A 17,229-nucleotide genomic window follows, 5' to 3' on the forward strand; every position below is an offset into this window, starting at 1 on the left:
AAGGGGAAAGTATGATTTCGAGGTTAACAATTACGCTTTTGTACATATGCTGTACGAATTTGGTCTCGGTCATTAGGATTATAATCCATGATTCGAGGTTATAGTCCAAGATCTGTGGGAAAATCTTCCAAGTTGATTTCAGAACGTCTTCGCTTTGAACTCTTATCAGTTCTCTCTATTGGGGGCACGGGGGCTATCGATCCCAAATTTCTTAAATCCATATCTATTTCAAAAATAGACTTATTTATAAACAAATTTAATTTGAATAGACTTTGCGTCTTAATAATACAATCACTTAATATTGTAAATTAAATTAACAAAATTTATCTTTTATTTTTTTATCAAATTAAGAATCCCAGTTAATTATAAATAAAGTTTGCAATATAATTAAATAATAAGTTAGACACTTGTTATCAAGTCATTAAAGTGCATAACATTGGTAAAAAAAAAAAAAAAAAAATGTGAATAATGAAGAAGTCAAAATAGATAAAAAAAAGAGAGAGAGAGAGAGAAATTAAGTCAGTAAGGTGTACCTTTTTGAAGCCAAAGTCCTACACTTTTGGAGTAGGAAACCTACAATTGTTCTATAGGAATGAATGTGAAGAGAAAAAGAGTGAGCTGATGAGCTCAATAACCTGCAAATTAGAATACAAAACCTAACTTAGAGACACGTAAAAACATTGTGTGGCTAACTGTAACTAGCAATTAGACTATACTTAATTTTTAAAAAAACAAAATAAAAATTTGCATATATAGCAAAGTTAATAAATTCCTCTGAAATTCTGAATTCAAATATTTAATCTAATATGAGACAATGAGACAAACAAATAGAATAATTTAAAGGTTTATGTGCTAAAGAAAATTCCATGCCATTTATTGGGCAAAAAAAAAAAAAACTTATAACAATATGTTAGTTACAAAACAAAATTCAGCTAATAATAACATCATATCAATAAAATTTGTATTCCTCTTATTTATTTAAGATTATAATTTAAGTTATTAAATCACACGAATATTTGAAAAAAAAATTACTATTAAATTATTGTGATATATTTATTGGGGAACATAGAAAAATTGTGATAGCCCATTGGGAACTGGCCATCGTTGGGTGTTAAATGTGGGATTAGGGGAAAAACAAAAAAAAGTAACTTTAAAGGAAAAACGGAATATATAATAAAAGGAAGGAAACCATGAAATGAATTTTTGAAAGGAAAAACTTTAGGGTTTATTTATTTATTTTTGGAAGGGTTTTTTTTATGTGTATCCGTGTCAGTGTGGAATGTTTTTCTCATAGTCAATCCGCCCAATCCCAAAAGGTAATGGCAGATCTGCTCCCCAAGGTGATAGGGTTTTTTTATTTGAAGAAGCATGGAAGAAGAAAGAAAAATAAAAAGAAAATATTGAAGAAAAGATATAAGGGGGTACTGCCGTACTAGGTACCTGTGTTATGGGTCATCGATGAGAAGCCTCCCAAAGAGTCACTGTTGTCTTTCGGCCGGTGGTGCAGTCTTGTATAACAGAGAAGTAGAGAGTGACGAACGAGGAAAATGGTAAATCAAAGGGTTTTGATAGAGTCTCACGGTGAATATTTTATTTTTTATAAAATTGTTTTGATTGTGTAGGTGAAGGTGTATCAAAACCCTTTCTCGATCAGTAATTTAATGGGTAAAAACAAATTTCAAGGGGGCACCATGTATATTTTTAAAAAAGTATACATACAATAGTAAAGGAAAAAAAAAAAAAAAAAATCAGAAGGGGCACTTGCCACACCCTCCCTGCCCTTCATTGCCTCCATCACTGGCTTCATCAGGTCTTCATTCTTCAGAAGCATCCTCCTAACTGGTTAATGGAGAATCTGGTTTGATAGGAATGCAGTTGTTTACAATGGTTCTAAAAGTTTTTCCCTTTAGGTGGCACGATTGATTTCTTGTGTTTGTCTTTTCATGACTGGGCTTTAACTTCATGACTTATCTATTATTTACGCAATTTAATGTTTATGTTACTTAGTTTTTTCTTTTTATGTGTTTTCATGACTTGTTTTCTATTATTGAAAGTAGACATTTTCATTTCCTTTGATATGTTTGAAGGTATGCTCTCATATTTTTATGTGATAAAAATCGGTTACATTCTATGAAATTACATCACTTACCAGGGACGGACCTAGAAACTCATGTGGGGAAGGGGGGGTCGCATTAAGTAATTTTGGAAGGGGGGGGGGGGGGGGGGCTGTGATAATATTTCATAAGTAGATATATCAAAATGACAAAAATGAGAGGGGGGATTGCTCCCCTAGTATAGCATGAGTCTGTGCTTACTCATGATCAAAATCGGTTACTTTTCTTTATATTTTTTTCTCTCTTCAAGTATTCAGTCTCTCCATTTGGTTTCATAAGCATTCTCTCTCTCACGTGCATTGAAAGAAAAAAAGTATAAAAACCCAAGAACAAAATTATTTGTGCCAATTTTCTTATTTATCATCTAAGCTTAAACAATAAAAGCGTGTTTATGTCACATTGTTGTTTATCAATAAATAGAAATATTATTTGATAAGCTTGTTTTTAAATCAAAAGCAGAAAATATTATTAGTTAACTTAAAAAATAGGGCCATTGCTTTCAAATTTTGATTATAAAATTCCAACCTGTTTCAGAAAATTCCTACACTTTAGCCCCGATATCCATATCCAACCCTTTAATTGGGCTATGAAATGACAAAGTTTAACCTTACTATTTAATGTTAAATTAAAAACTAAAAATTATTTTTTTAAATTATAAAAATATCCTTTAAAATTACAAAAATTATGTTTGAGAGGGGGTTGAAGAAGAAGGTTAAAGGGTATTTTTGTAATTTTAAAAATAATTTTTAGTTTTTAATTTAACATTAAATAGTAAGGTTAAATTTATCATTTCATAACCTGATTAACAGGTCGGATACTGATATCAGGTAATGTAATAACTTTTTAAAAGTGTATAGTAATTTTTAGAAATATGTTGAAATTTTATGATCAAAATTTGAAAATAATGAAAGTTTTATAACTTTAACAGAATATAACAGAATATGTAGAAATATAACAGAATAAACAAAAACATTGGTAATTATTAAGGGGTCTAGTCTGGCGGATCCTAGATTATCACAAGAGTAAAAATACCCTATTTTTAATGCGTGTAATTTGCATGTGAATGTACATGTACTAAGTTTACCTACACCAAAAGTTCCAAGTCACAAAGTTGGATTGTCGTTTTTTTTTTGTTAAAAAAGAAAATTTAAAAAAAAATTGGAAAACAGTGTGACGGATTAGCGGGTCCGAATATGGATACGGTTACAGTTACACTTGAGCTCCACCCTACTGCTACTACTACATCATGATCGCTTCGCCCTACTTTTAACAAGCACGTTTTTCGCTCTCTCTCTCTTAGACAGCTCCAGAAACCCTAATATCAGAAGAAGCCGTCTATAGTCACAGTCTTTTGGTCCACACCATTCCTCAGAATTTGTGAAAGAGGCACAAATATACGCCAATACCTTTCATCTAAGTCCCCCTCAAATCCAGCATCATCGTCAACACTCTCTGAATCGGATTTCTCTGTTCAGTATCCATGGCGGATTCGATCGAGTCGTTGGTTTCTGTTACCGGGTCGATCACAGTTTCATCTACCAAGAAGCGGGTTCGGGTATTCCGAGATGAAGTCCAGCCATTTCTCGACAATTCAGGTCACCTCTTCCTCTATTAGTTTTTCAATACATAGATGCATCTATATATATATATATATATATGTATTTGTTTACATCTATGTACGATTGACAATAGCTTAACAGAAATAGTATTTTTTTTCTTTTAATGTTTGGTTGCTGGGAAAGTGATAAAGAAGAGAAGAGATGAAAACCCAGTACTAATTTTCCATTACGCAGGACTTGAGAAGTAAATTTTTTTGCTAAACTGAGCCTAAGTTCTGGTTTTAAGCATAATGGTGGAGTTGAATTTAGTTTCATTTCTTCACAACATGAAAATTGAAGCAGCACATAAGAGGGGGAACTTGGGACCCTTTTGGATGGAGTTTTTTTGGGAACACCCTGAAAGTAAACAAGATAAAACAAAATAATTTATTTTGAGAAAAATAGAAACCCATTTAAAAACTATTGTATTGTCTTTGAAAAAAATGAACCGGTTGAAAAAAATGAACCAAAAAGGGAGAAGTGCAGTCAAATAAATGGATTATCAACTACTCTTTTTATTTATTGGGTAGACAATCCATCGGTAAGGATCCATTTGGGTCTTAGGTTGGCTAGGAGAAAAGAACACTTGTCTTGTTAGGGCAGGTTTTTATTAGTTTCTCTAGGGAAGTTCCCCTCTAAAACTATTCTTTTGAGAAAGTGATGAAAATCAGGGCTGACCTGAAATTGGACGCATCTCACATTATGAGAATCACCGTCATCTCAATGAGTGTATAAAATTGAATTTTGTATCTGTAGTGCAACTACGAATACTGCTATTGGTGGCTTTGTATTTGATGACGTGAAAGAAACAAACGGGCTTCTAAGGGTTCTCCATAGCACTGAGATGCTTTTTTTGTTTTTTGACAAGTATTGTATTAAAAGCGTTTTAAAGACGCATCCCTCATAAGTTACACAAGGCCAAATAGGGCCTCTAGACCCTCAAAGATTCCAAAAGATCAATAAGTTCCTCAAGGATTTATAATTTTTCCCTAGAACCCAACAAAAAAAGGGTAGTTAGAATAGAGAATTTCAGTGACCCAATAGGATTCTCCTTTCCTTCAAATGATTTCCTATTTCTTTCAAGCCGAAGATACCACCAGACGCACAAAAACGGAGATGCTTGCTCCATAGCACGGAGAGACAAGCATCTCCGTGTTCCATAGAACGGAGATGCTTGGTTGACAACGGGACTTGCGTACATCATATCATTGGTTAACTAGCAATCGTAGCTCTATGTTTTTCCTTACTAGTTGCTATTTCAATTCATTTTGTCCTTTAGTCTAACCTAGCCATTCTCTCGTCCCCAGTTTAGTTATTGGTCTATTGTGAAAACTACCTAATCATCTTATAGAGAAGGCTCATTGGTCACAAACTGATTTAGGGTTATGAATTGGTGTTTTAGGTTGAAAATAATATATAGAAGGAAAAGGAATAGGGGCTGTTCTGAATTTACACTAAATAGTTTGCTTGTTGACAATAAATATTTTGTTTGCAACAAAGAAGATAGAATCCTTTGGGTCATTCAGTTTGGCGTTAGGGTTGTGTCACAATAATTGTAAGGAGGTCCAGTATTTGAAGTGTGGATCTCTATCATGATTTCCATTGAATTCAAGTAGTGCATGGTTAACTATTAATTGACAAATAAAAACTATATTGCTTCAATTCAATATCCTGTGCCAGTATATCCTTTCGGCAACAATATCCTTAGAAGACATAAACAGAAGTCCACCTAAACTTAATACATGTCACATGATTATGCAAGGGCTTGAGTGGTTCTTGCCTTGCAACTGAGTGAAATTTTAATTTCGTTTTCTTCTTTGAATTTTCTTTTCTTGAGCCTCTTATGCTTAGCTTCATACAATTTTTTCTTATTTTGCCACTCATTTTCAACATCTACATATTGATTACACTCGGCCAGCATTCTATACCATAAATACAGTTGATCTTCTGCTAATCAAATGCCTTATTCATTTATTTGATTGGTGTACTTTGGTCAAAGGCGATTCCACCCATTCATTTTCCATTATTATATTGTTTGTGTGATATATATATATATATATATATATATATATATATATAATGGAACTGGCCTTGCTTTTCTACCTTTAGGCCAAGTTCTAGTTACTATAGCCTTTCATAATTCTACTTATACTGAATTTTTGGATGGAGGAACGAGGTTGATACAAAAATTCTAAGAAGTTATTTGGTTTAGTGAAAGTTATGAGAGTGCAAATTTTCATCATATATTAGACATGAGAAGATTGAATCGTATATTTAAGAATTAATGTTAGATACTTCATGTTCTTCTTATTTTTATCCCCCCCCCCCTCTCTCTCTCTCTCTCCCCTTTTTCATTTTTTCCTCTATAAGTATTATCACTATTAAGTATTATCTATATCTACATGGATTTTAGTAGGACCTTCTTTACATCCCAAATCTTGAGGTATGTGGATGTGGTTTCAAATGATATGGGTACCTAGACATGTTCTAAACATAAGATGCATTTTATATTGTGCTAGTACTATTAACATATGATATTATTGTTCTATAAAAATAAACTCAATTATAATTATAATTACATTGAATGAAGTTGAAAAGGGGGATTTCATTTATATTACAAGTAGGAAATCGTTATTTGCCATCAAACTTTAAGCTCTTCTTCTCATTCCATCATCACATATATAGGTGCTGTGTGTTCAAATCGGATACGTTTGTTGAACACATATTCCGTTCTCATACCCATGTCGAGTCTATGTGACATAGATTATCACGTAGGCGATTACAAGAAAGATTAACAATGTAGCGTTGCCTGAGAGCTTTGCCATATAAAGTGAAACATTGGCGATTTTGAAGATCATTGCCACAATGCCAAAGCCAAAGCCTAAGCATTTTTTTGTTTTTTCATTTTCTACAGTTGTAACTGATCTAAGAACCGACCACTAATGGCCCCACTAATTCCCATCATCGACACCGTAGAAACAAAGATCCCTATACCCCATGTGACATGATTTCATTTAATTAAAACACATCAATAAAGCATAACAAAGATCACACTATGATTATCACATAGGCGATTACAAGAAAGATAAACAATGTTGCGTTGCCTGAGAGCTCTGCCATATAAAGTGAAACATTGGCTATTTTGATGATCATTGCCACAATGCCAAATCCTTAGCATTTTTTTTTTTTTTTCATTTTCTACAGTTGTAACTGATCTAAGAACCGACCACCAATGGCCCCACTAATGCCCATCATCGACACCGTAGAAACAAAGATCCCTATACCCCATGTGACATGATTTCATTCAATTAAAACACATATCAATAAAGCATAACACATGTTGTTCAAAATTTGAAGTTGATTTGGAAAAAAGGAGAAATTTTAGAGATAATCATAGTGTGATTTATGTCTGTCCTGATGCTTATACCCTTGTAACGGGCTGGTAATGTAAATGTGGTCTGTTATTTTAGGTATTGACTGGTGCTTGCTCAGTGGTGTTCTTTATGGTGACCATAGTCTTTAGAAGTTAGATTTGGGGTTGGGATTGCATGACTTGTTTTAGGTTGGTCGAGAATGAGGGGAGTAGGATAAGGTAAGTACCCAGGCTTAGATGACTAGTGGCAGTATTATTTATTATTTGACTGGTAATTGAATTACTTTAGGTTGACTGATTCTTATCAAGGTAGAAACCATAGAATTGATATTAAAAAAATAAAATTCATAGCATGGTATGATTAATATATATATATATATATATATAAACAGCCCATTAATGGGTGGAGAGTGGTAATTTCCAAACTAGAAGGGATGCCTGTATAATTTTTTTTCTTAGTTGGTACTCTCACACACATGCCTCCACTGAGGCTCGAACCCTTGACCTCCCTTTGGAAAGCAGGGGCCTGGTACCGCTAGATCACTAGCCTGTTGGTGGGATGCCTGTATAATTAATTGAATTATATTGGGTGGGTTGTATTTTGGACATGCCTTAACTTTAGTGTAATAAACCCATGAAGGTATTCAAAAAGGTGTAGTTATTTTTGTTGGAATTTCTTATTATCCTCACCATGTCATGGGAATACGGGATTCATAATGATATAGGATGGAGTCGTAAGGGGAATCAGTTTTACCTATCACAAAATAATGGTGCACTAGGCCTTTTCTTTTCTGCCGAGTTTATACTTTAGAAGAGAGATCATTAAGGCTTAGGGATGGAATTAGGGCTATAAATGAACCGAGCCGAGCTTTAGTCTGTATTGGCTGAGCTTGTTTGTTCGTGGGTTTAGCTCTGACTCAGTTAGGGATCGTGACGAGCTCAAAAAGCTGAGCTTGGTCTTGGGCTCAACTCATCATTATTTTGAAAAGCTTGGGCTCGGTTCGACTTATTTATTTAAAAAAAGGCCGACCTCAATACCATATTCGTGTTCAGGCTTGGTTTGGGCTCATGTTCAAGATTGCTTTGGTTTGTTCTTAAACTTATACAAGCCTACACAAGCCTATGTTCATGAATGTATGTTAATGAGTCTATGCTCATGTATTAACATATGTTCATGAACCCATACAAGCCTATGTTTATGAACGTGTTTATGAATGCATGCGAACCTACACAAGTTTAGTGTTCATGAGCCTACACGTGACAAGCCTAACAATGTTTGGTCTGGTTCGTTTGTAAAAAGAGATCAAAAATCGAGCTCGAGCTCGACTTGTCTACTTAATGTACAATCCCTAATCGAGCTTAAATGAGTCGATCCGGAGCTGTTCATGAACAACTCTATTCATTTGCAAACTGCAACGTTAGATAGAATGAGTATTAAATTGGGTCAATTTGATGGTTGGTTGTGATGTGAATTCAGAAGGAAAAACTTGCTGTGTTTTCTAGGTTACAAATAAAAAGTATAAAGGGTTTGCAGTTAGAAAGGAGGGGAATTAGGGTTATGGTCTTATGGTAAGGGTTGGGCTTCTTCGGTTAAAATTAGAGTTGATAAGGATTGATTGTGTTTATTAATTTCTTTTATGTTAGGAAGTTTCAGATGAGGTGCAACCATTAATACAAGATGCATATTTAATAATTATTATATATATATATATTTGTGGTTCTTAACCCAACTCTATTCGATAAAAACATGGCTCGACTCTTTGGGGTCGTTCTTTCTTTTTCTTTTTTGTAAGTACAACAATTTGGTTATGAAGTGATATCCCTAGGGTCTGTAATTCTTATACGGATACATTAATTGCGATGCAATTCTCAGTTCATCAATTTAACGTGCCAAAATATCGGTTGAATTGAAATTAATGTTGTACCATGGTTATGATTTGTTGCTACAGTGGTTCAACAACCAAAAAAAAAGAAGGGCTAGCTTAGTGCACGAGGTGTCCGCCATTGATTGCGGTGTTTGGGGAGGGTGAGATGTCCATAGCCTTACTTTCACATGGAGAGGCTGTTTCTGTTTTCGAATCTGTAACCTCCAAGTCACAATGGAGCAACCTTACCATTGTGCCAAGGCTCACCCTCACATATAATTCGACAACAACTTTTAAATTATTTCTAAATCAAATATACTTCTAAATCTAATTCTTCTGATTTATTTTTTCATGGAGTTTTCCATTAAAGACTAGAGAGGAACTTCTATTCTGAATCTACCCTTTTTGTTATAAAACTAATTGAAGTTCAAGTCTTTAGATTGTAGAAGTATGAAAATTGCATGTCTTAGTCAGATTTAAGCACTTAATCTATTTCTTTGCTTGATCAATATATATATATATATATATATTTATTATTTCTGATTTTAATTTATGCCTAAGAGATCACAAAGTTTAGTTGCGATTCTTGTCATGGAAGCTAGTTAAGATGTTAATAACAAAGGTTAGGTTTACTCACGTTGATTTAAAGTTAAGTATGGTCTGTCGATCGCTCTCTTGCTCTCACTCTTCCCAGATTCTTCAGGATTGCCACGGATAGACATGCCTTGGTCTCTGGAACTGCATATGGAAAAACCTATATACACCTCTGGCCATATCCTTCACGAGTATGGTCTTGTTGCCCCTGATACTGAGATCTTCTGCGAGGTGCCTCCCGTTCGGGTTGATTGAGGTGGAGACGCCAAAGGAATCGAAAGAGGGGCTTTGAAAACTTAGTAGGAATCCATAAATGAAATGACAAGGGTAAGATCTTAAAGATAACCTAGTTGATTGGTGACAAAGCATGGACACTTATTAAGAGGCACCGGTCTAAGAAAGCTAGTTAAGATGTTAATGTCCAAAGGTCGGTTTACTAACGTTGATTTAAATCTAGTAGGGATGAGGTTGTAGGTAGAATATATTGTTTACCAAAATTGTTTAAAAACCAATATGAGATGTAAATCGATGATTAATGATATGCACTTGATTTTTATTTTTGTTGCTAACAAATAAAATTGAATTCGAGACTTTTATAATTAAATGTTAGCAGGAACGTGTTGTGCACAAGCTATATATGTGAAGTTCTTTTTCCTTTTAAAAGACGAGTACTATTTTGCACAAGAAACAAGCAAGTAAAGCATGCAATGTGAATTTTTTAATAGAAAAAGGATTATAATTGTAGAAACGTGGTATGATATAGGTGTGACTTAAATTAGTGTGATACTATGTTGTTTGTCGATCCCTATCTTTTTGAGTTATGCGATTGTTAGTATGGAACTTGTATATATCAATACAAATTGTATCTCTGTTGCATGTCTGTGTCAACTTACTTATCACTATTGCTGTGCAATAGATTTTTTGCATCCTGATGTTTGTATACTATGTGACATGGGTTGTTATCTGTGCTACAAATTTAACTTGGGTTGCTCAAAATTGGAGAGTAGTGATTTACTGGTTCCACAAATATTGGAGCTGCTTAGGACACTCCTTGCTATATGATTGACTGGGTTGATCAACTACAGTGAGTTGTGATTAGCTAAGTCACATAAAGCGGGAGTGGGAGCGCGAAAACGGCAAAATATAAGTCACACAATGAGAATCAAAGCAAGAGTGTGTGCGGAGTGAGAGAGCGCGCATAGAACGTAAGAGCGGCACCAGTTTAGAATAATTGTGTGACTTAGGGCCCATTTGGATTGGCTTTTGAAATGCTGCTTTAGCTTTTTGGGGTTGGAAGCTGTTTTGAGTAGTGTTTGGCTAAATTTTTAAAAGAGCTTTTGAGTCTTAGAAAACGCTCTTTTTTCAAAGACACGGGAAGCTGTTAAGGGGTTTAATGAAGCTTTCAAAATACCAAGCGTGCCCTCCATATTTGTGAACAAAAAATAAAGTATTCCGCCTATATCCCTATATATGTGAAGAAACCTAATCGCATCACAGATGGTCTCTTTCATCTGGTTCGCATAGTAACAGGTTCCTCCTCTCCTTTTTCTCATCCTCAAGATTTCAAAGCTGGGTACTCTGTATTTTTTCCATTGGACAAATAAGTCCTAAATATAGTATTATTTTAAGTTTTATCATGAATCAGATTGGTTAGATTTTGTCGAACGATGAGTGAGAACAATATCAATATATATATATATATATATATATATATATATATATTTATTGCTATTGCAATTTATATTTCGATTCATTCATGATTTTGGTTTTTTGTTTTCCCTTTTTCTCATATACATTGCCATTATATGTTTTTGCCTTCAATTTTATTTTCTCTCAGTTTTGCGAAGCTGTGGGTATATACGGGTAATATATGTGTATATTTTATATGATTTACTTGATGATAGTTATGAAAATAAACTCCATAGGTTGGGCTAATGACTCTTTCAACTTGCACAACCACGGTCAACCAAAAAATATGAAGAACAGAAAAATCTTTTCATCTTTAGCTTTTTATTCACCTCAAAATTGAATTGGAAAATACTTTCCATCTTTAGCTTTTTTTTCACATCAAAATGAACATGTATGTAAAGGCGTCCTCAGAATCTTTCTATGGCAACCAAGGTGTACTAACCAAAAAAATGAAGAAAAAAAAAACTTTCCATCTTTAGCTTCTTCTTTTTTTCACCTCAAAGTTGAATTGAAAAATAGGTGAACTTGTATGTAAAGCGTTGTTGTATTTTAAAAAAAATTCCTTCCATATATCAATTTCTCAAAACACTATAGAAGAAAGAATTTATAAAATGAGTTACATATATTATGTTGAAAAAACTGAAAGAAAGAAAAATAATTAAATAATTAATTGTATGAATGACTTCCTTATAGTGAAATTAATAAAAAATGTAAAAGAATGTTATTTAGATCATTTTATAGCCAACAACAATGTAAAAGAAATAAAATCATTTTCATGATAGATGTGTGACATATTTTGTTCTTTCACAAATGATATGTTTGTTAATATCATAGTTTTGGTTACAGTTGTTGGGATGGTCATTGTTTGGAACCTTCTTTCATTGGGCAAAATAGTTATATTAGTAGTAGAAGAGCTTTAGTAAGCATTTTGCCAAACAGACAAAAAAGTTTTTCTAACATTAAAAGCTCTTCTAAAATGCAGTTCCCAAACACTATCAAATAAGCCAAAAAGAAGTGATCGCTTCTACTTCTCTTCTTCTTCTGTATAAAAGCATAAGTAAAAGCTATGCCAAACGAGCCCTTAGGTGGTTAGCAGTCCAAGTGTCTTAACTGATTTCAAATCTGCATATGGTGTTACTTATCAAAAAAAAAAAAAAATCTGCATATGGTGTTAGTAAATTGGCATATAAGAGTGCCATCACCAATTACTAGAAAAGAATACCACTATCAATTTAGAACTCAAACTTTGCAGATCTTTTTCGAAAGAATCATTATTTCATCATTTCCACGGAGGTAAATTGTTGCGTGCTAGGCGAGAGGACAGCAAGTTACAAAATCTGTCTTGGTAGGACATTTATTTCTATTACTATGAAATTTGTAAAAGAAGTAACTAACGGTGGGGTTACCAATATCCTTTTTGTGGAGCATTGGTAAGGATAAATAGATACGAATAGAGCAACAGTTTAAGAAAAAGTATACAAAGGGTCACCACTTCCTCTCTTATTATTTTTTTCCTTAGTTGTTCCAGAATACCTTGCTTCATATAGAAAATTAATTCTATGAGACATTTTTCTACCCTTTCTTTCTATCCAAGATAAATTTTCATCATTAATATGATTCATTCCTTTTGTTTTCTAATATATGAACAACTGTACATTTTTACTTGTGCCTAGACATATATTTCTGCTGCATCTGTGTTTTGAGACACGTCTGACATGGCTAAGGATCCGTTTAGGCACATATGTGCTACTTAGTTAAGTCTTGATAGTTGAACTGCAATTCATTGATAAATGTCTTTTGAAGTATGTTTCGTTTTGACTCTGCAGTGATGTCTACTGAGCTTACGTCGGTATTGGTAGATATCATTTTCAAAACATTGTTTATTTATGATGATCGGGGATCCAGGAAAGCTGTTGATGATCTGATCACAAAAGCTTTACGTGAGGTTATATTTATGAAAAGTTTCGCAGCAACCCTTGTACAGGTCATGGAAAAGCAATTAAAGTTCCAATCCCCTGTAGGCTGCTATAGACTTCTCAAGTGGTCATGTCTTCTTTTAACTAAGAGTCAGTTTGCCTCGGTATCAAAAAATGCACTATGCAGAGTAGCTGCAGCACAAGCATCAGTACTTCATATTGCCATGCAAGGATCTTTTCGTGAGCGAAGGGCTTGCAAGCAAACATTTTATCATTTATTCTCTGAGGTTGACCCTAATAACTTTCTCCTGGTTTTGATTAAATTATGTTCTGGTTTTCTAATTTTAAATTTTATTTGTCTTCTATTTGTATATTTTTTCAGTCACCTGATATCCTCAAATTCTACATGGAAGAACTAAAGGATGCAAGGATCCCATATAAAGATTGTCCGGAGCTAATACGGTTTATACTGGAGTTTTCAGTTTCAATTCCATCTTTATTTGCAGAATGGAAGGTAAGATTTTTTAATTTTTTTTCTTCACCTGTTGTATGAGCAGAGATATTCTTAATGTTTTTGTTGGAGCATGAGATTTTAGAGTTCTAGATTATACTTGGTATATTTCTGTTGTATATGTTTATTGTTTTCTAATGTGTTATTTTGTGTTTTACAGCAAATATTTCTTGATATGTATGTTAAAGCGGTTTTAAATGCAAGGGAAAAGCCAGCTAAGGATCTGAGTGAAGCTTTTCGTCCGCTGTTCACTCATTTGTTGCATGAGGATTTTAAGAATATTGTGGTTCCATCATCTGTTAAAATGTTAAAACGCAACCCTGAACTTGTGTTAGAATCAGTTGGGGTTCTTTTGAAATCCGTCAACCTTGATTTGAGTAAGTATGCTATCGAGATTCTTTCAGTAATATTACCACAGGTTCGCCATGCTGATGAAGGAAGAAGGCTCTGGGCGTTAGCTATAGTAGGGTGTTTGAGCCAAAAGTCTAGTAACCCAGATGCTGTAGAAGCAATGTTTAGTGCTGTGAAAGCTGTAATCGGAGGTTTGTGTGATTCAGTTTTTTGCTGATGGAACCCATTAGTGGATTTATGCATGCTATGCCTCAAATGTGTTTGTGTGAAACTTTGGCCATCTTTTTAATTTAAGGTGCATTGCGAACAGGTTCTGAAGGAAGACTTGCATTTCCGTACCAGAGAGTTGGCATGATCAATGCACTGCAAGAATTATCTAATGCCCCTGAAGGAAAATGTCTCAATAGCCTGTCAGCAACTATATGTGGCTTTCTTTTATCTTGTTACACTGATGATGGTAACTCTCTACTTCATTATCTCCTTATATATGTGTTTTGTTTGGTGGTTTTGAATATGAAGTTCTGTCTAATTTTTTTTGTTTTCTGCATTTTGTGTTGTTCCTTTTACCTAGAATCTGCATATTGGGGTTACTGACTTTTGTAATTTTCAGGAAATGAAGAGGTAAAGCTTGCAAGTTTGTCGGCTATAGCTTCTTGGGCAGCAAGGTCTGCAGAGGCTATTCAGCCAGATGTAGTTTCTTTCCTTGCTTCTGGCCTCAAGGAGAAGGAAGCTTTAAGAAGGGGTCATCTTCGTTGCCTACGAGTCATGTGCCGAAATGCTGAAGTTGTTATAAAGGTGAGGAAATCAAGGAATTTACTTTCTGTTTTCTTGTGGAATGAAATTTGTCTAAAGCTGTTCTGTTCATTTAATTAGAACTTTTATAATAATTTATACTCAGATATCATCTTTGCTGGTGCCTCTTGTCCAACTTGTAAAAACTGGTTTTACAAAAGTGGCACAGCGTTTGGATGGCATATATGCGTTGCTTTGTGTTGCAAAAATTGCGGCTGTCGATATCAAAGCAGGTTTATCTTGAATGACAAATTCAATTAATAACACCTACATCACTTTTTGCGTTCTTATTGGATAAATTTTTTTCCCCCCTTTTATGTGCTTATTGTCAAAATGGTTTGTACTTTTTTTCCAGATGAGATTGTATCGAAGGAGAAGGTTTGGTCATTGATATCTCAGAATGAACCTTCACTTCTACCAATTGCCATGGTAAATTATTCATCAATTTCTGCTAGCATTCTTTAAAAATACAAGTTTTATCTATGCTTGTGACTTATCCAATTCTCCTTGAATGTGCTATCCATCCTTCAATGCATGAGTGGTTTTTGTGTTGCTTAGCCAAAAAGAAAAAGGGGAAAATTTAAAAGAAAAAGTCAGTTTTGAAGTCCATCTGGATACGAATCTTTTGTTGGTCATAATATTATATGAACACTGTTTTGAATACTAATGTCATTGATATCTCAGAATGAACCTTCACTTGTACCAATTGCCATGGCAAATTATTCATCAACTTCTGCTAGCATTCTTTAAAAATACAAGTTTTATCTATGCTTGTGCCTTATCCAATTTTCCCTGAATGTGCTATCCATCCTTCAATGCATAGAGTGGTTTTTTTGTTGCTTTGCCAAAAAGAAAAAAAGGGGAAAAATTAAAAGAAAAAGTCTTGTTTTGAAGTCCATCTGGATACGAATCTTTTGTTGGTCATAATATCATATGAACACTGTTTCGAATACTAATAATGGCCAACATAACGCTAATGTTTGCGATGGAGTAGATCCTGGTTGTAATGCCTTAACAAGATGGTAATGAGGCTGGAACCGTGAATTATTTTTCCTTGTCGAAATCTCAGTAAAAATCTTCCGCTACATATCTTTAATCTTCATGTTCTGTACATTTGGATTTTGAAGTAAGTTTAATGCATTTTGATGAATTTGTAAAAATTATTTAGTATGGTGATGGTTCTCCATTGAATTTTAAAAAAGCTGTCAGTCACTTTGCCCTCCACTTGGGAGGTAGAGTAGATACTACTAGGCTACAATCCTTAGTAATAAGTTTTACGTTTCACTACTTACATAATTGGAAATACATTTACGTATCAAAAAAAAAAAAATTGGAAATACCTTTAAACGTTAAAGTATATAAAAGTATTTCAATAATGCATGTTTAATCAAAGTGCTATTCTCATTTCTGAATATCACATAAATACATAATAAAAGAGGGCACAATGAAGATTACCTTTAGCTATATGACACATTCACGACCAAAAAGATTTAGAGGATGTTCGTATTGATATTGAAATTAATACTAGGACTTGATGTCACATCATTTAGGTTCCTCCTAGACTGTAGGAAGTATATGTGTGAAAGATCCAGACACATTGTCCTCACAGGATTTCATTTAGTAATAGCCTGGTGAGGAAGATCTAGGATAAATAATCAGGTGAGCGTGCTTCTACATAGCTCTACGATAATAGTTGAAAATTGCATTGACCTTTGAGTAATTCTAAATACTTAATGTTGGGGTGAATAACAACATGTTCATAGTAAGGTAAATTGAATCACCTACTTCAAAGTTGTAAGTCTCCATAAAGTTGCACAATAGCATTGAGAAGACTTCAGATAGTTCACGTATTGCCTTTTGTCTTCTTTTCTTGGTTGCACCACGATTAGGATTAGGATCACCAAGACACATATTTTAGATGTAAATGTGGAAAAGGCTCTCCGACCTCATATTCACACTTAATATGTGTACACATATATATTGAAATACCACATATATATAAATGTTCATTTCAAATCTTCAACATGGATTGACCTTTCCAAATCTGTGAAACCCTAACCCTACTTCACCATCGCTTGCAAACCAAAGAATTAGAGATGTGGTACACTCTGGGAGCTTGGAGAAGATAATAAGGAAAAGCTTGTCCGAAAGGAGGGAAGTGCAATTGGGTATAGGAGGGTGGTCTAGAAGTAGGGACAGGGTTTTCATCTGGTTCTAATTGTGGCATTTTAGAGCGATTAGAGAATCAGAGATCATAGCTGATTTAAGTTGGTTTAAATTTGGAGGAGAGAGAGAGCCCATCAATTTTAAAAATGATGTAATAATATGACACATATATGCATATATACATACAATATGAGAAAAAGGAAAAGAACTTTTCATGGGTTTGGTTTATGTTAATATACAGACAATGGGTTTCTTCTTTT

At 34.0% G+C, this 17,229-nt stretch overlaps 1 protein-coding gene across 3 annotated transcripts in view; it reads left to right on the forward strand.

Annotated features, from left to right (window-relative positions):
* The first annotated feature begins 3,373 nt into the window (after window positions 1-3,373).
* LOC132311676 (protein ILITYHIA) overlaps window positions 3,374-17,229 on the forward strand; it is a 64,927-nt gene continuing 51,071 nt past the window's right edge. Inside the window, exons 1-9 of one of the 3 annotated variants that reach the window (XM_059809709.1) lie at window positions 3,631-3,709; window positions 9,654-9,871; window positions 13,060-13,436; window positions 13,532-13,663; window positions 13,821-14,202; window positions 14,322-14,468; window positions 14,622-14,806; window positions 14,910-15,036; window positions 15,159-15,232. In XM_059809709.1, coding sequence (XP_059665692.1) covers window positions 13,062-13,436; window positions 13,532-13,663; window positions 13,821-14,202; window positions 14,322-14,468; window positions 14,622-14,806; window positions 14,910-15,036; window positions 15,159-15,232 — 1,422 coding nt within the window. In that variant the 5' untranslated portion in view covers window positions 3,631-3,709; window positions 9,654-9,871; window positions 13,060-13,061. Of the gene's footprint in view, window positions 3,710-9,653; window positions 9,872-13,059; window positions 13,437-13,531; window positions 13,664-13,820; window positions 14,203-14,321; window positions 14,469-14,621; window positions 14,807-14,909; window positions 15,037-15,158; window positions 15,233-15,417; window positions 15,518-17,229 lie in introns of those variants that run through there. The other 2 variants (XM_059809708.1, XM_059809710.1) reach the window with 2 other exon arrangements.

This window comes from Cornus florida, unplaced genomic scaffold (genome assembly GCF_030987335.1).
Source record: "Cornus florida cultivar Cherokee Brave unplaced genomic scaffold, ASM3098733v1 CherokeeBrave_3.0.0_Hap2_Chr06, whole genome shotgun sequence".
In the NCBI taxonomy this organism is placed as follows: Eukaryota; Viridiplantae; Streptophyta; class Magnoliopsida; order Cornales; family Cornaceae; genus Cornus; species Cornus florida.